The sequence below is a fragment of the Mustela nivalis genome, assembly GCF_964662115.1.
Source record: "Mustela nivalis genome assembly, chromosome: 16".
Lineage (NCBI taxonomy): Eukaryota > Metazoa > Chordata > Mammalia > Carnivora > Mustelidae > Mustela > Mustela nivalis.
In genome coordinates, this window is record NC_139035.1 from 37,752,379 (window position 1) to 37,772,334 (window position 19,956).

A 19,956-nucleotide genomic window follows, 5' to 3' on the forward strand; every position below is an offset into this window, starting at 1 on the left:
AGTAAAGATGTGTGTCTTCTGCACTCACTTCTCCTGCTCCGTCCTGCCCCAACCCTGGGATGAAATTTTGTTCTCTTCAGAAAGCCTGGCTAAAGAAAATTCAACAAGCCACTTTTGTCTTATAAATTGAAATTCTTAGATCTGGAAATTTCTATTCTATCTCCAGTAGTACTGTTTATCCCTTTTATTTTAGCAATTCATTTTGGATGTGATTTAAAACCTGGCACACACCAAATATTTGCTGTTTCAAATCCAAACTATGATTAAAAGCTTTAGGTGGTTCACCGAAATGTCAGGGGCTATCCAATCTGTCAAATTTCTGAATGGAATTGAGGAGACAGTAAATCTTGAATAAAGAAAAATTTTTTCTTTGACAGCTCGACTAAGTCCTCTTTATTAAGTCAATGGTGTGTCAATGTACAGAAATCCATTGTGGCTTTTGAAAGGTAGTTTAGTAAAATATAGAAAACTGTATCCTAAAAATATCAGGGATATAAACAAAAACCTATATAAAGACATAAGTTTGTTGTTTTAATAAAAGAAAATCAAAAGTGAAAATGAAATAAAATAAAAGCAACTCATTAGCAAATGTTTTCTTATTAATCATCTGTAGGAAAAGATCTTTTATATGGAAGAACATCAGAAACCATTCAGTAGATGCTACTGGAAATATCAAATTTAATGCCCACAATTCCTCTCTTCCTTTCCCATTTTTATTTAAATAAAGTTAGATTAAATGTATATTCAAAATAGAATTAAAATAGAAAAACCCCCTGCACCTTTGCATGTTTAAAACATCACTCTTACCCCAGCGAACCGCTTTCTCGGTTATCTGCTTTCTCAGGTCCCCGTCCATCTCTCAGTAGTCTGAGGGAAAAACAAAATAAAATACGTTTCCAGAACAATGAGAGCAAACAGCTTTATTTGTACAGTTGGAAGTACATTGGTGAGTGTTTATCCTAACTCATTGGAGGCACATTAAAAATTGTCATTTTAATTCAATATGAGGATTAACAGCTGTTCTTTCCATCCGTTCTGCTGACAGAGGATAGATTTGACTTTTAAGGTTAGTTTCAATAAAAATAAAAACTAGAGACAGAGGTGGTGAGAGAGTTATATGGGGAGAATTAGGTTAGTAAATCCTAAGAAAAGACTAAGGATAGCTGTAATAAGGCATTTAAATGTAACAAAATGAAAAAAAAAAAACTAAATCCAATTGTGTGTGTGTGTGTGTGTGTGTGTGTGTGTGTACACATGCATATGCAAAGTTTACACAGCAGGGGAAATCTTTAAGGTAAAGAGTGTGGCTTTCACAATTAATATCCCGGAAATATTCACTGAGCATTTGTTGTGCACAAACAGATACCGAGGAGGGCACAAATACAGAGCAGATCTCCTGAACAACGAAAGCCTCTGACAACTCTCACTTTGTGCTAAACTATCAATCCAATTTTAAGGAGCACTCAAAATACAGAGACGTTAAATACTTCCTTGTGAAAACTAAACTCTGAAGGACAGATTTTTTTCTAATTGACATTTATCTTCGTTTGTTCCTAAGCAAGTCTGGGTACTTCATGGGAAAAATGAAAGGACATGTTGAATTCGCTCACCAGTAGGCTCCCTATATAAGGATATGCTTCGGTTTGTTTGTTTTCCAAAATAAATTTCTTGCAGTGAAAATGTATTAGTGGACTCTACTCTTTTTGGGGGACTTATTATTGTTATTGCTGCATTTTGTACTAACGTAGTAGATTTTCTATTAAGAGCACAAAACTATCTCTAAATATCTTAAAACAATAAGAACATCTATTGAGCACCAACCATTAAAACCTAGTGACGTAATCCTCACAAAAATCCTAAGAAGGAGGTTTTACTACTCTTTCCCTTATTTGCAGCTGAGGAAACAGGCTGAGAGCGGCAGAGCTAGGCTCGGGATAGGTGTGTGGTACTGTGCAGACTTGGCTCCTCACCACTACACTGTCTGCTTTCCTGATGGGGCAAATCCCCCATGGTTGGCTAATACAAAAGTTATCAAACAACAACAACAACAAAACACTTGACAAAAATTTCAGATTCTTGACTGATGATTTTTAAATCAGAGACTTACTCACCTGTTGCATAGGTAAGTGCATTAAAACTATCAAGGACAAAGGAACAAATGCTATTTGCAATAATCTCTGGAAAATTAAATGCTGTTCCCTGAAATCACCTTGTAGTGTTTCTTTGCTCTGGATAAATATATTCCACCATATGACTGAGCTAGATTACCAATACAGCTGTTTTTTAAATACACTGAATTATTAGACAATCTTTGCATGCACACATACACACACACACACACACACACACACACACACACACAATACATTTAATGCTTGGGCATTCATTGTCTTTGAAACTGGTAAGATTAGTTTTTTACTTCTCTGAAAAATATTAATATGTATATATATAAATAATTACATAGTGCATATATTTGTGTATGTACATATATACGCCCAAACAGAACCAAAGGAGCAAATACATAAGAATTACAAAAACCATAGAAAATATTGTCTTTTCTCCTGAAAAAAGATTTTTAAATTGCTATTCTCAGCCTCTAGGGCTCCTTGAAGATATCTCCTTAAAGGACAGGAGGCCACCCGACTGGGCTGCAGGGTCTCCTTCCCTTCTTCAACCCGAGCTGGTCCACATTCTGATTTTGCATACTGGGATTATTCGTGATACTTTCCTTGAAGGAGTACTGCTGTACTTACAGAAAGAAAAGAAAAAGTCTGAAACCCACAATTCTGGAATTTCTTATAACATCCAGTAGGTGGCAAACTTTACTGCAAGGAAACTCTGCCACACTAGAAATTGGTCGGAAAATATCAATTACACTTCACATCCAGGAAAGTTTCTTGCTCTGGATCTAAGTCTCAAATGGAAGCTGGTAACAAAATTCTCAATGGTCATTTGCCTTGGAATTAAATTCCTCCAATTACAGTTTTAAATAGTCCTATAAGGTTTTATGTGTGTGTCCATTTAAGTTTTGCTCTAAATGTACTATTACTATGAAAATTATTATACTGTAGACTATTTGCACAATATGCTAGGTACAATATAATAATATAGATGACAGATTTTTTTCAATTAGGTGCACAAAACTGGAATAATTACAACCCTTACTTCATGACATCATTGTTCTGTGCATAGTTTGCTTTTTACTTCGATAGTGGGTGTTTAGTTTAGTTTAGTTTTGTTTTGTTTTTCAGATTTATTTATTTGAGGGAGACAGACTGAGTGAACAAGCATGAGCTGGGGGAGGGGCAGAGGAAGAGGGAGAGAGAGAATCTCAAGCAGACTCCTCGCCTAGTGGGGAGCCCTGTGAGGCCAGTCCCAGGTCCCCGAGATCACGACCTGAGCTGAAATCAAGAGTCCAACACCTAACCAACTGAGCCATCCAAGTGCTCCTAGTTATGTTTAATACAGAGATAAACTGCAATTCATTTATATGTTTGAAAATATATAAAACATATATATAAAGTATAAAGTAATATAAATATAGATTTATAAAAATAAATATATATTCATATAATATATTACATAATATAAATATGTATAATATAAAATATACATATAAAATATACAAAATATAAAAATTTTCTTTTTGAGAGGTCTTTGCTCATTTGCTATAGTCAGCTGAAGTGTCAGTTAACAATGCCGAGGTCATAGGCTGCATTTCCAAGAGGGCCACTTAGCATCTCGCCTATGGACACACCATAACCCCAGGAAGCAAACTGGTGCCAATGTCACCATTCACCCCAGAGGAGATCTAGTGAAAGGATGTGCTTCATAGATGATCTTGTCCAGAACAAGTACTGAGAACATAACTCAAAGTGTATGTGAAAACAGAGTGGGGGAAGGAGGAGTGTGTGTGACCAGATTATAAATTTACCTGGTTTTGTTTTAAAAATATTTTTATCAAAGTTGTTGAGTAATACTTATAAAGGAAACAACATCCACTTTCTACCATCCCCATTCCTCCTTCTTACTCCTGCTGTGCACTCCCCAGAAGCAACTACTTAAAACTCTCAGTCATTTCTTACGTTTTTATTTATAAACTTGTCAATAATATGCTGATTTCCCCCCCTCATTTTATTTAATTAATTTATTTACTTATCTATTTATTTAGAGCATGGGTGGCAGCAGGGGGAGCTGGGCAGTGGATGAGGGGGAGGGTCTTAAGCAGGTTCCATACTCAGGGCGGAGCTGGAGGCATGGCTCGATCTCACCACCCGGAGATCATGACCTAACCCAGATCGAGGGTCTGACGCTTAACTGCTGAGCCATGCTCCCTTGTTTTAGATACTGGCATCATCTATTGGAATCCTGCTACGGAAAAGTAGATTTAATTTCCCTGAAGTTCTCAACCACACATACCCATGGCCCCCCAGCACACATGGAACTCTACTGCTCCAATTAAAATCATTATCTTTATTGCTACTTATAAAGAACTGGGCCACCACATAGCAAATCACAATTTCACTTCCCTTCTTGCACAGCCTTTCCCCTAGAAGTAATACTAGAAAGAGTTTAAAACACTTGTCCTGTTTTGTTTTCCTTTACTTCTCCATATGAGACTCTGCCATTTTTCTTCTTGGAGCTCTGCCTTCTCTTCCTGCCTTCAGCGCTAGTGACTCTACGCTGGTAGCATATCTGTAGCCCAGCGAGCGATTTTTTCATAAAATGTTTTGCTTCTTTCCTTTATTAGATCCCTGGTAGGCTAGATTCCACGTCTCTCGTTTTCTTGGTTGCACTCCCACTTTCATGGAGCTTATCTTTTAAAATCTTCCTGAGAAGTGAGCATGAAAGCCGAAAATTTAAATGTCTGAATCTCAGCAAATATTTGTCTTCCCCCCTAACATTTGATTGATAGTTTAGCTGGGCATAGAATTCTAACTTAGAAATTATTTTCTTTCAGGATTTTTAAGGCATTTTTCTAATATCCCCTAGCTTTCAATATTTCTGTTGACAAATCAAATGTTACTCTGATTTCTGATGCTTTGTAAATGAGTTGTTCCCTGTCCTGTTTTAAGGAAATGATGTGCTTTGCTGAGGATTTATTTTTTAATTCTTTGTGCAGGGCACTTAGTAGAAACTTTAAATCTATAAACTTGTTTGTTTTTTTAATTATGGAACAATTCTTATATTTCTGTCATAATTTTAAGTCCCTTCTCCCTCCTCTCCTTGCCTCCTTCACCCCATCCCATTTTCTTTCTTCTCTTATTTTGAAACTCCTCCGTGACTGGTCCTTTATGCACCTATTGTTTCTACCTCTCATTTACAATCTCTTAGTATTTTTTCCTAGTGTCTGGTAGATTTTCCTCAACATTATCTTTCAGTCACTTAACTGGACTTTTAATTTCTACCACTGTATTTTTCTCCTTTTTATTTTTCTTTTTTCTTTTTTGCATAGCTTTTTTTTTTTACTATGTTCAATTAGCCAGCATATAGTACATCATTAGTTTTTGACGTAGTGTTCAATGATCCATTAGTGCGTATAACACCTACTGCTCATCACCACACGTGCCCTCCTTAATATCCATCACCCCGTTACCCCACCCCAACCCCTTCCTTCTGTAATCCTCAATTTGTTTCTCTCTCTAATTTCTTCCCCTTCAGTTTTCCCTCCCTTCCCCTGTAGTCTATTCCTTATGGCCACATATGAGTGAAACCATAAGATAATTGTCTTTCTCTGCTTGACTTATTTCACTTAGCGAAATAAGTCAAGCAGAGAAAGACAATTATCATCAAGCAGAGAAAGACATCTATCACTGTATTTTTAATTTTAAAGACCTCTTTTGTTCTCTAGAAGTTTAATAACCACCTATACTTATTTCATTGCTGCAATATCCTTTCTTAACTCTTTGAATATATTAATGCTCAAATTTTCATAAATCGTTGACCACTCCTTAAATTGTCTTTGTCTCTTCCAAGTTACTTAAAAACATTTTTTGTATGTGTGTTGGTCTTAGTGTTTTATCTTAGAGGTTTTCCTCCATGTGGTACATCTCATACAATCCATTCATATTTAATAACGAGGTACTATTGTTTCTTAAGCTGATTAATGGGTACAAGGATGTTTGTTTATCATTATTCTTTAGAGTATATTTGTAATATAAAGTATACTTAAAGGATGGTAATGGTCTATATACATATATATATTTCATATATACTCTTAAGCATGTGTTTGCTTAAGAAGAGCTATTTGAGGGCACCTGGGTGGCTCAGTGGGTTAAAACCTCTGCCTTCAGCTCAGGTCATGATCCCAGGGTGTAGGGATCAAGCCCCTCATTGGGCTCTCTGCTCAGCAACAAGTCTGCTTCCCCCTCTCTCTCTCTACCTGCCTCTCTGCTCACTTGTGATTTCGTCTGTCAAATAAATAAATAAAATCTTTAAAAAAATAAAAAGAGCTATTTGAAAGCACTTTTAGTTCCTGTTGCAGAGATTTCTAGCTCACTGAGATTTGTTCTCCAATGACTGGGCTGACTCATTTCAAAGGGTGACACCCAATATCAGCATCTGTAATATCTGTACATATTTTCTCTTGGGCTGGTCAAGAGAAATAAGGAGTAAATCTGGCTGCTGGCATTTTTAGAATTGAACTGAAAATGAGGCTTGGGAGTGTCTCACAGTTCTTTACAGAGATATTCATTCATTCCATCACCCTGTTATCAGACCAGACCCGGCCACTCCCACTAGTTGTGCCAGTGCCTTTAAATCGCCTTCATGCAGGAAGGGCAGTCGTGTAGTTTCCTGGGGTAAAATATGGGACATGAGAATCTAACTGTACGATTGGTAAGTTTTCCAAACAACCTTCCCATTTTCAGCACCACTTGAGTACGTGGAGCCTCTAATTCCTGAAACTGTGGGGGTTCTACAGCATAAACTGTCTTGCTTCTGGGTGTCTCTCACACGGGGTTTTGCTTCTGCTGGTAAGCTAAGTCTACTGCAGTCCACCCATGGCGGCCTACCTTCCACTTACGTATGAGGGTATGTATATGGGTAATTGCTGTCTCAATTACCTCAGTCTCTCTTTGGTTCTTGTGAATAGGACAATATCATTCCCTTTTGTCCTTTTTTTCTAGGACTATTTTTTTGTGTGTGATTTATTCAGGTAAAATTTACAGATAATAAGATTAACCCAATTTCAGTGGCAAACGCATATGGTCAATAACTATCACCACAATCACAACACAGAATGTTTCCATAAAAACTCTTTCGTGTTCCCTTATAGTTAGTTCCCCTCACCCACCTCCATTTCCTGGTGACCACTGAGCTGCTTTCCATCACTACAACTCTGCTTTCTCTAGAATGTCACAAAACTGAATCAAACAGCCAGTAGTGTTTGTGTCTGCTTTTTCTTAACATAATACTTTAAAGATTCCTCCATGTAGTTCACTGGGTCAGTAATTTGCCCATTTTATTCCTGAGTAGAAGTCCAATGTGTGATATATTAAAATTTATTTCCCAGCTGATGAATATTTGGATTTTTTTCCCAGTGTTGAGCATTATGAATAAAGCCACTATGAATTTTGCAAGGAAGTTTTTATGTAGACATTATGTCTTCATTTTCTTGGGGGAAATATCTAGGTGTGGAATTGCTGAATAAGTGTATGTTTAAGTTAATAAGACACTTGGAAACTGTTTTCCAAGATGGCTGTGCCATTTTGCATTCCTACCAGCCATGTATGAGATATATAACTGATATAACACTACAACAACAGGAAAAGTAGTCTTTTAAGGTGTGATGCATTACTAAAGATAAAAAGGACAGTTTATAAATATATGAGGGTCAAAGCAGCAGAATGATATAACTATTTTAAATTTCTATCAACATAAGAACATAGCTTCAGGGACACCTGGGTGGCTCAGTCGGTTAAGCGTCTGCCTTCAGCTCAGGTCATGATCCCAGGGTCCTGAGATGGAGTCCTACAAGGGGCTCTTTGCTCATCAGGAAGCCTGCTCCTTCCTCTACCTCTGCCTGCCGCTCCCTGCGTTGTGCTTGCTCTCCCTCTGACAAACAAGTAAATAAAATATAAAAAAAAAAAAACTTTTGAATACAGAAGCGAAAATTGTCAGAACTAAAAGAAGAAATATGAAATTCATATTCACTATAGGAAATGTCAATGCATCAATCTCAGTGAAAGGAAGTAGTATGAAAAGCCCCAATGCTACAGAAGTTCTGAATAACACAGTTAACAATTTGATATTATTGATTTTATAGATTTTTCCACAGGTCTAAGAAGAAATCACCATGAAAATCAGAAAATATTTTTATATGAATGATAAATAAATTTATAAGAAATGCAGTAAAGCTGTGCTTACACAGAAATTTTTAGTCCTAAATTAAAAATTAGAAATACCCAAAAGAGTAAATAGCAGTTAAACCCAAAGCAAGTAGAATTAAGAAAATAAAAAGGCAAAAGCAGAAATTGAGGATCAAAAACAAAGATATTACAGACAAACTATACAAAGTCAAAGGCCAATATTTGAAAACATTAATACAACTGGTAATGTGTAGGCAACAATGATTACTTAAAGAGAGAGAGAGAGAGGGCACTTCTGTCAACACCTGGTATTGTCAATTTTTGTCATTTGGCCATTCTAGTGGCCATTTTAGGTACCATTTTTAATTTCTGCTTCCCTAATGATAAATAATGTTAAGCATTTATCAATATGCTTATTAGCTATCCCTTTATGCCTTTCATGGAATTTTGAAAAGGAAAAGAATTAAACATTTATGTAAATATCATCATGTTTACATAAGAAACTCTACCCAGTAAGTATCCTAACTTCTAAAATAATGCCATAAAAAGAAATGGACTTTAGAATCAGACAAACCAGAGGTTCAAATCCTACCTCTCTTTGACGCTATGCAGATGACTTAGTCCTTATAAAACTTAGCTTTCCATCTGTAAAATGCTTTACACAAATATTATAAGAAATCTATTTTAAAAGTTGCACTGGAAGGGCCTTGGGTATAAAAGCTAATTTCATTTGCTGTTTGTCTTTCTACACAAATGATTCATTTCATGGCTTAAATGATAATGCTTGAGTATTAAAGGAAGATAAAAACCATTACCATCATCACTAACAAAATAAAAATAAATGGAAAACCTAAATTCATAAATGCCCTGGATGTTGAACAGGGCAACTGTAGTATTTAATTGAATTTTCTGTTTGGACATAAGAACTTTAAATGCTGCCCAAAGTTTGAACTTATTAAATTTTCTCCTATTCCTCCCTATTCACTACCCCACACCCTCTCAAGCTTTTCTTATTATTGACAGAGAATGCCAATATCCCTCATGCTTTAGTTCTTTCTTTTGGGAAAATACTCTCCTTCCTTCACTTGCATTCATTTAAAAAGACACCTCAAGTACCTTTTCTTCACTGAGACTTTTCTCTGGTAACACTTTTTCTGGTCCCTGTGATTGTACAGCACCCTTCCATGTCTCCACTGTGACATTTTCCCCCTCCCTTCCAGTGATAAGTATGTACTGAGCACCTGTGATGGGACAGGTGGTGTTGTAGACCCAGGACATACAGAGACACAAGGTCTCCTCCTTTCCTCCATGGAGCTAACATTCTAATGAAGAAGACAGAAAACAAACACAGACACAAAGAAATAACAGCATTTATTACATAGCAAATGAAACTTAGAAACGGAGTTCAGAGAAAGCTCTCAGGAAGTGACACTGGAGCTAAGACATCACATTTGAAGATGTGATAGGAAAGCCAGCATCTGAAAAAAGACAAAAAACAAAAAGAAAGAAAGAAAGAAAACTAAAGTATTAAAGTATTAGGATGATTACTTGAGTTTTCTCATAAGGGCTAGAAAATGTTTGCTCTCTGAACAACCCTCCTGATAATATAGAAGCATACTTTAACTTTCTATGTGTAGGCACTAGAGGAAAATTGTTGGCTGGCAGAAAGACTCCACAGAAGATAATTATGAAAATCTTCTCACTCTTGTATATGTACCAATTAGTCATTTATTTATTTATTTATTTATTTATTTATTTATTTATTTTTAGTCATTTATTATCAGTATCTTCCCATCACCCTGTTGGTGGCCACACTGTGTTATGAGAACCCCTTCTCTTTTTTTGCAGGAAGAGAGGGAAAAGATTTATCATTACATATTTCTCAAAGTTTACACACTATTTTCTTCTGACAATAGTTGATTTATGTCTCATGTCCTAAGAGCAAACTCTCAATTTTGTACCTTTTTTAAAATTATAAGCCTGTACAGTTGTCTACTATGATATTTGTGAGCAATATTATAAGAAAGGAAGTAAAAATAAGAGAATGATATCGGAGATGAGTCCACATGCAAGACAGTGTTTTGTAGGATAATACAACTGAGTTGACAAATCATCCAGCTTCTCCGTAAATGTGATTCAGAAGATAAGAATGCTGTGATCATAAGGCATGTATGTTTGGGGGAAAACTTCTACATACAAATATCTAATGAGTTGACAAAAAATTAAAGAATTATTGTTTTCTCACTGGTTATTATTCCAAATAGAATTTACAAATGTATCCCTAGAACCAAGATGCTTTTATAAAAACAAATTAAAAAAAAGAAAAACAAATTCCATGAACTTTATTACATCTATTTCCTTGCAGAAGGATTTAATTTGTCATCTGTAAGACGTAGGTAATAACACTGTGTTGGCCTGAGGATTAGAAACAATGTATGTGACATACCTGGCAAGCTTGGTACAAAGAGTAGCACTTCAACAAATAGTTGGTATTTTATTTTGTTTTAATGTTTTCATTATTCTATTTTTTTAAAGAACATAAATGGTAAGTGTGATAAAGCAGTCATAAACCAAGTTGTAACATTCACTTAAATACTAGTTTCAGGGGCCCGAGTGGCTCAGTGGGTTAAAGCTGCTGCCTTTGGCTCGGGTCATGATCCCAGGTCTTGGGATCAAGCCCCGTATCGGGCTCTCTGCTCAGCAGGGAGCCTGCTTCCTCCTCTCTCTCTGCCTGCCTCTCTGCCTACTTGTGATCTCTGCTGTCAAATAAATAAATAAAATCTTTTAAAAAATATATTAGTTTCAGTTAGACTATATTCAGAGACAATTTTGTATCTTATTTCCTAGTACACTCCAGAATCTTCCATGGGAGAATGTGAATTTCCAAAATGTACGTGTATAGGACAGTTTACCAGTTGCTTCAATCCACCCCACTGCTCAACGGCGTTTGGCCCTGAGAAAGGGAAGTGGAGAAGCAAAGAACTCTCAAACTAGCTATTTTTGTTTCTTATTAGCAACTACATGACAAGACTGACAAATCACCATTCATGAAAACCCTCATCATTAGACATCATTTGATCAAGCTCATCAACAGAATGCAGCCAACTGTATTTCATGAATGAGTCTGAGATGACAGAAGAACAGAAAGATATTTAATTGTATCCTTAGCCATATATCTGTAAACTTCATCTTGATATTTTTTTATTCCCTTGTAGGTTCCTTTTGCAATAAAAATGACACCAGGTGCCTCTCAAATTCTTGCCAAAACAATTCTACATGCAATGATTATTCAAAGGACAATGATTGCCATTGTCCAGACGCAGCCATTAATTTGGACAAAGACTGCGACAGCATGAGAGACCCATGCTTCTCCAATCCCTGTCAAGGAAATGCCACTTGCGTGAACACCCCAGGAGAAAGGAGTTTTCTCTGCAAATGTCTGCCTGGTTTTAGTGGAACAACCTGTGAAACCGCCATTGTTTCCTGTGGCACAAACGCCTGCCAGCACGGAGCTGTTTGCCGTCAGGACCCTGTTCACCCTGTCTGCATCTGTCCTGACGGATATGCTGGAAGGTTCTGTGAAAACGATCTTGATGAGTGTGCTTCCAGCCCCTGCCACAATGGGGCCATGTGCCAGGATGGAATCAACGGCTATTCCTGCTTCTGTGTGCCAGGATATCAAGGCAGGCATTGTGACCTGGAAGTGGATGAATGTGTCTCAGGTCCCTGTAAGAATGAAGCCACGTGCCTCAACGGGATAGGAAGATACACTTGTATTTGTCCCCAAGACTATTCTGGTAAGTCTATCACATGTGAGGACCAGAAGAGGTAGTTAGCTTTCCCTTCTTTTAATATGACAGAAGCAGAAGTGACTTTTTAGGTCTCATCCAATTGCTTATGAAAATGGTCTTGGCGGGAATTAATCACTAGATAGAAAGCTCCCTGAACCATGAAAATTCCCAGAGCCTAAATATTTGCCAACTGTCGCTGTTGTTTTAAATGGAGCCTTCCCATTATTTAATTCTCAGATTCAGCCTCGAGTTAGTGGGCTCTACGGCGCCTTGCTTTCCAGGTCAGGGCCCTTCAAGTTTCCTCATGAGAAGATGCCTTTTGTGCTAGCGAAAGTGTGCCAGGAATGCCCACGCCTACGACTGCAGCCTGCTGGGAAGGCAGGCCATGGAATGGACAGACGTTAGGGGTTCTAGAATGTGAGCAACAGATGAGTGACAGCACGGCTGATGGAGCATGGTAAATAAAATAAACCACAATTTTATTAATAAGGAAGTCACTTTTCTAAAATAAAGAAGTCACTTCTTTAATTTCTTGGAAAGAGCAAACAGTAGTACCTCTTGTCTATTCACAAAGTTCCTGTTGACGTGGTATTTGAGCACAGAGTAACAGGCTGACCATTCATTCACTAAAAGGGTACGTGCCATTTACTATCCTCATGCTCAGTGTCTACACTCACCCTCCTGAACCAGTTACCCAGTCAGGTCATTTCTTCCTGGGGACCATCCTTCTTGCCCTGTTTTACTCTTTGGAGTCTGTACAGTAAGGGGCAACTCGTGTCATCTATGCTTTCTCACATTCATTATTCTAACCTGCTCACAGCTTTCCTGTGCTTCCTGATTCACATCTGGGTGACATTATTTACATTTAAATGCCACTTTTCCCAGATCTCTTGCTACTTTTGTAACCTGCGGTATCTGACTTTCAACTTACCTTCTTCTCTGAACCCTTTCACACTTACTTCTCTGTCTTGTCATTCTTTTCCTGAGGATATTTGGAAAGTACTTCTCTTCAAAATTTATACCAGAATCCTCCAATGTCATCTTGTTAAAATTATACATTCTGAAATATCGCTTTTATAAAATAGCTATATCCCTAGTTGCTCTGTCATGAAATTTGCTCCCTTTCCCTTAATCCTTACCTACAACCAATCCTCAAAGTCTCTCTGGACAAGATGTCTTCCAAATTGAGCTCCTCCATTTTTTTTTTTATCAGTGCCTTTGCTCATGTCCTCATCATCTTGTGTATACTTATTATACAACCTCCCACACTCCACCTCCAGCCTCTACCTTCAAGTTATTCTGAACAGTGCCTCTGAAATAATCCTTCTAAAATAGATCTGACTGTGCCATTCCTTCTGAAGAAGCTTGAGAGCTGCCCACCACACAGAATAATTTTAACATCTCATTGAAAACCCTTCACAATTTGTCCCTTACATATTATCTCTACAACCTCTTCCACCAAGGCATTCCCTTTCCCTGGATTGTCTTCATTTTCTACTCAGGTGGTTTCCCTCCCTCTGGGAGGTCCTTCTTCAAGTCAATGTCTACTCTGTGAAGTTCTGTACTTGCAGAACTTTGTTCATCTCTCGCCTAACTCAAGAAACATTTCTGATTTACTCTCTGCTAAAATAATACTTCTAAGTGGCTACAGTAATTATTACTTCTGTAGCAGTCTGTGCCTCTATTAAAGAACTCTGTCCTAACTTCAGATATCTGTGTTTTTGTCTCTTCCCACTGAAGTATTAGTTCCGAAAGGACAGAAGTCATGTCTTATATGTATTCTTTAATTCATTGACATTTGGAGGTATTTATTACATGTCAGCATTCGTATTAAGACATACATTTGTATTAAGACACCTTAGGAATAGTACTTAAGGTGCCCAGCGTAGTGAGTAATGGCTGCTTAATAAACTGTTTCTGAATTGTTCTAACTGCCTAAATTCTTGTGTATACTTACTATACACAATATTTTTCTGGGCACCCTCTGTGGTAATGAAACTGAGGTAAATAGATATTAGAGTTTGCCTTCTCTACACATATGTTATGATTGTAGAATGATGTATTAAGTGGAAATTTTTTTTATTATTGATTGCCTTCAACTACCAATATTAAACTAAAACTTACGAGGAATAATGGAGGGGTTTATGAAACAGTACTTATACATGAAATTTCCTTATTTAGGTGCCAAATTATCATGTTCATTGTTTAAAATTGAGTTACAGCAATTCAATTTCAGTTTCTAAAATTTTTGAGTAAAAATAAGAGATACATTTTTGTGGGGCTGGTGTGGGATTGCTTTTGTTTATAATGGACACATTTACCAACTGCTTTGGTTTATCAAGATAGTATCTTCTATTTCCTGCTGTTAGTACGATAGTGTGAATGGTGACTAAAAGAAACAGACATGACATCAGAGAAATGTCTCAGCCATTTTAGCTACAGTGTTCTGAAATAGTCTTGTAATTGCAAAACACAGCTTGAAAAAGGATGTTTTACAATGTATGTGTTTTATTTTTTTACATTTCAATTAATTGGATCATAATGAATCCTTTCAGTGGTATAAGTTAGACATAAAAGATGTCAAGGGTATATTCCAAATGTAGTAAACTACCTTCATTATAATACTTTACTCTACAGTGAATTAACTTATACTGTGGATATATCGTATCACAGCTGGACCCAATGAAAATCAATGCCTTTTTCTCACTATAATATTAGCTCAAAGCCCACAGTGAGGACACTTCCCTTGCTCAAACCCTTATATAATAGAGTTGTTCCCTATTTGACTATGTTCTTCTATTGTTTTCTAAGAAATCAGCTAAATTTTATTATTTTAGCTCTGCTGACATAACTATAACTCGCTTACAGACAGAGTTTAAATGACACTCATCAGGTAGCAAGAATCATGTCTGTTATGAGCTAGTTAGGTTTATTCGGACACAAAGGTGCAATTTTAGGCTTGATCACCAGTCTCCCCAAGTAAAACAGCCCGCATTCTTGGAGCTCATCAGTGGTCCCAGCCCTGACTAGACAGCAGCCATCACCCAGAGAGATCTGAAACAGAGATGCTCAGACCCCACCTTCAGAGAGTCCAATTTAATTGACGATTCTAATGTATAGCTAGGGCTGGGAGCCAGAAATCATATTTATGTGAACTTAATTTAGAAACTTTTCTTGAAATACCCCCCCATCTAGGCCCACAAGGAGGCTTGCTTACCTCAGTGCCATTCCCCGGCTACCAGTATTTGTGGCAATTAATGAGAAACTCAAGGAAGGTCTATAGGACCAGGGGAAAAGCCAGAGCTCGGAAGGGAAGAAAAAGAATTAGTAATCAGCATGGATGCGTACTTTGGCTCAACCTAGACCTCCCAATGAATCCTGGAAGCTATTACAATAACCTAGCTGCTGTGCGGCACATCCAAATTTAGAGACTCATAAAGAAGCTGGCTTCCAGGGAAAAGCCTGTGCTCCTCAGAGCAGCAAAGTAAGAAAACGTAATAAATTTTAAAAGACAGAGAGGTAGGAGAGGAAAAAGAGCTGTAGCACACGGAGAGGGGGTTCACACTGCGGGAATCCTACTCTGTGCACTCCACTGTGTTTCCTAAGTGGTGATTCATGAACTGCAGAAATAGGCTTAGAGAGAGCTGCTAAAGAGGTTGGTGAGAATATGCCAGGCATAAGCAAAAACTCCAATTTAAGCTGAAAATAAACAGCTGCAAACTTCTTTTAATGAAAAGAATATTCGCCTTGAGCATGTGACTGCTTTGAGTTCAAGTTTATGCAATACATCATTCTTTCACTGAGGTCTTTCTTAAAACGAGCAGATTGATGAGGGAACATTTTTCACTTAAGATGCCTGCAATATGAGAAAAACGGGGCCACGAGAGGGCAGGGAAAGGGCAATCAGATGCACGATGAAGCAAAACACTGCAGGTGTTTTCCTCCATTATAAAATAGGTTTTTGGCATAGAAACAATCTTGTGGAAAATAAGGATAAAAACCCCCACTTCATCAAATTTACTTATTGATTATAAGATGCATCTTTATTTCAGAAACGAAATCTTATGAAAAAAATTCATTTTATATTCAAGAAAATGTGTTAGTATAGGGAGACTAGTTAGAAGACTAGGTAGCACATGGAGACTAGTTAGTTAGAAACTCACTGCAATACCAGGAGTAAGACATTAGGATCTGGCCTGAAAAGGCTGACGGTAAGGATGAAGGGGAAGGCAGGTGTAGGGTTCAGTAAGAAGATGACTCACTTACCATTTACTAAAGCCAGAATATTCGCAAACTTATTATACCCATGAAAAACTTGAAATCTCTAATATGAAAAATAAGAATGCTTTGAAATTTCAATTTTCATCTCCAACTTAATAAACTTATCTCTGTTGGTAGTTCTCAAAGTTTAGCATGTATCAGACTCACCCAGAGAGCTTATTAAAATACAGTTTCTGATTTAGTAGATTTGTGGTGGGGGCTATGCATTTATAACAAGCTCCCATGTGATACTGATGCTGACGCTGCTGGGGTGGGGACCACAGTTTGAGACACCATGAGGATTTAGACAATGATGAGGATTTTCATGTGACAGCACAAAGTAGAGTGTGTGTGTAGTATTTATTGATAGTAACAGTTCTGGATAAATGATATGAATGAAAACAACTATCTGTTGAATTCATTCAGTTGTTAATTTTGTCAATACACAGACACTTCTGTATGTATATACATCGAAGTAGGCATTTTTATAGGTTCTGCAAATATAAGAATAAAGAAAAGTGATGAAAAAGTCCTCTTACATTCTAGAGGGAAGAAACAGAAGTGTATAAGATAAGTAATAAATATTTAGTGGGTTAAGTGGTGAAAAATACAGTGGAAAAAAGTAAAAGTAAAAAAAAGGGGGGGGAATTTAAGAATTGAACTTTACATTAAATGACTAGGGAAGGGCTTACTAAGAAAGTAACACATGAGTAAAGTTCTAGAGAGGAACGGAAGGGATTCAGGCAAATGTGTTGTGGAATAGCATTCAAAGCAGAGGAACATTCAGTGCATATTTAATGCATTCAGTGCAAAGGCCCTGAGGTCAAAAGTACTGGAATGTTTGGGAAGCAGCAAAGAAGCTGATGTGACTAGAGTGGAGTAAACAAGGAGAAGGAGACATAATCGACTACTGGGGCTGGTGGGGCATTGTAAGGACTTTGGCTCTTGATTTTAATAAGATGAGAAGTTGTTGGATAGTTTTGAGCAGAGGACAGAAATGATTTAACTTACATTTTAAGAAAATCTCTCTCCTTGTTATGTTGAGGACATACTGAAGTAAGTGGGTAAGGTAGAACTAGGTGTCCAATAATACAATAATCTAAGTCAATGGACTATTATTATTTGGGGAAAAGCAAAGAAAGGTATCAAGTTTTAACAACACCTTTTTCCTCTTTTAAAATTTCAGATAAGAATTAACACAGAGGATCATGGATCATGCAAACAAAATGTGTGCACACCTTTACTGACCTGCTCTCTATTGCCCTCTGGTGGGAAGTCTAGATAATGCAGGACAGGTCTAGCCTGGAGTACAGTTCCTGCAAATATGGTGCCTTACCAGTTTCCATCAACTGCATTGTCATACAGTCTCTCACAGGCACACCTGAAACTTATTCTATCTTTCTGCATTACATGGTTATTCATTTATAATTTTCTATCAGACCTTCTTCCATTAATAATTTTTTATGTTCTTTTCTGTGCCTACTCCAATAATCTTCATCCATTCTGATGAATAAGACCAGCAGATATGATGTCACTAACGCTGATGTTGCCGTTACAGTGGCCCTTATCAATCTGAATTTCAGCCAGTTTGGAAATTTGAATGAGGCTTATGTTCCATCTTTTCTAAATATATTTTTGATTAACTAAATCACTTTTCTAATATCATTTTTGTATGACAAATCAGATAGATAATTTAATGGTCATGAACATAACTTAGGGAAATTAAAGTATTATATATTATAAAATCTAAGCTTATTTTATGAGAAAAATTGTTATTATAATTATGATTACCATTACTATTGAAAGTTTTTTACTGATTACTGATTGAAGTTTTTCTTAAACTTAATACGTTAATAATAATTAATAAGTTAATAATAAATTAAAAGGAAGTTAATACATAAATGATTTGATAAACTTAAATCAACTTATTGGGAATAATTAATTGTCTGTATTTGTGTAAGGATATACAATATGTAAGACATGAATTCAAAGAACATTTAAATATTGTTTCTGTGACCATCAACCAAAATATTTCACATTTCACTCACCATCCGGTATATATGCCCGTAACTAATATTTTTCACACCCAAAAGGCAAATAATGTGTACCAACCAGAAAAGAGTATTTGAATTTCCCAGGTAGTATCTTCATGTCTTCAAAAGAAAATGACTATTTTTCTATGTGCTCTTAACTCTAGAAGTTGATCACTTTTTGTAGTGTCATATAAAAAAACTAAACACTTGTTCAGGCTTTTGCTCAGAACGAGAGCCATGTGAAATACTTTTATGAAGAAATGAAGTTACTGGCTTTTGCCAAATGTTTGTTGAATGAGTGAACAAAATAACACAAATTACACATTCAGCAAATATTTATGACATACTTGCATGGCACTGGACACTGTGCCAGACGGTGGAGACATAAAGATGACTAAGACAAAATTTATTATCCCTGACAAATACTCACAGTTCATTCTGGGAGGAGGCGTGCAAACAAAACTCACGGTCTCTCGCTGGACAGAATGCTGAGGAAACACCAAGAAAGGAGCCCATGACACTGCTTAGGGCCAGGAAGATCTTCAGAGAACAAGCAGCCTAGGAGCAAAGCAAAAATGCACTTCTTTCAGGATGCTGAGCTGAAACTCATCCTCTGACAACATTTATTACCACTATTATTGTACGAGTAATAATGAGCTGAGGAACAAGGGGGGGGACGACTACAGGGGCTTTAGAAAGGGGTGAACATGGGGCGCCTGGGTGGCTCAGTGGGTTAAAGCCTCTGCCTTTGGCTCAGGTCATGATCCCAGGGTCTTGGGATCGAGCCCCGCATCAGGCTCTTTGCTCGGTGGGGAGTCTGCTTCCCCCTCTGTCTCTACCTGCCTTTCTGCCTACTTGTGATCAGTCTCTGTCTAATTAAAAAAAAAAAAAAAAAAAAATCTTAAAAAAAAAAAGAAAGAAAGGAACGGACGGCTCTTCTGTCATCGTTGCTTTGACCTGGTTTGTGGTGTAGCTAGTAGTTGCGAATGACAATGCTCCATTTTAAACTCCCCATCTGAGTACTTCTCTGATTTCCTGGCTACCAGCAGGGTGTGTGTGTGCAGGCCTGAGTGAGGAGGGGAAGAGCTAAAAAATACTCAGTAATATTAAGTGTGGGTGAAATGGAGAGACTGTGGAATCTGAAAGCAGAAGACAAGGCTTCCAGTTCCACCTCCGATGCAGTCTAGTGGTTTCTAGTGGTTTGACATTGATAAATAGTTCTCAACTGTGTCCTCACTCTAACACACAGGCATTATAACACCACCTAACTCTCAGGGTCATGGTGACAATGAAATGACTTACTCAAAGTTTTTCCATAAACTATGAAGCCGTGAAAATGCTGGTTGTCACTAATTTAATATCTTCAAGTATTGCTGCTAGCATTTAACAATATTTACCTATACTTTTTATAAGAATCTGTTTCTTTTTTTTTAATATCTTATTTATTTATTTGACTGAGAGATCACAAGTAGGCAGAGATCCAGGCAGAGAGAGTGAGAGGGAAGCCGGCTCCCTGCTGAGCAGAGAGCCTGACCCGGGGCTTGACCCCAGGCCCTGAGATCA

General features: G+C 37.2%; 1 protein-coding gene across 3 annotated transcripts in view; it reads left to right on the top strand.

Annotated features, from left to right (window-relative positions):
• CRB1 (crumbs cell polarity complex component 1) overlaps window positions 1–19,956 on the top strand; it is a gene marked incomplete at its 5' end in the record, with an annotated part of 212,489 nt that overhangs the window by 52,815 nt on the left and 139,718 nt on the right. For all 3 annotated transcript variants that reach the window (XM_082701878.1, XM_082701880.1, XM_082701879.1), the window contains one exon: window positions 11,525–12,106. In XM_082701878.1, the coding sequence (XP_082558004.1) occupies window positions 11,525–12,106 (582 nt within the window). The remainder of the gene's footprint in view (window positions 1–11,524; window positions 12,107–19,956) is intronic.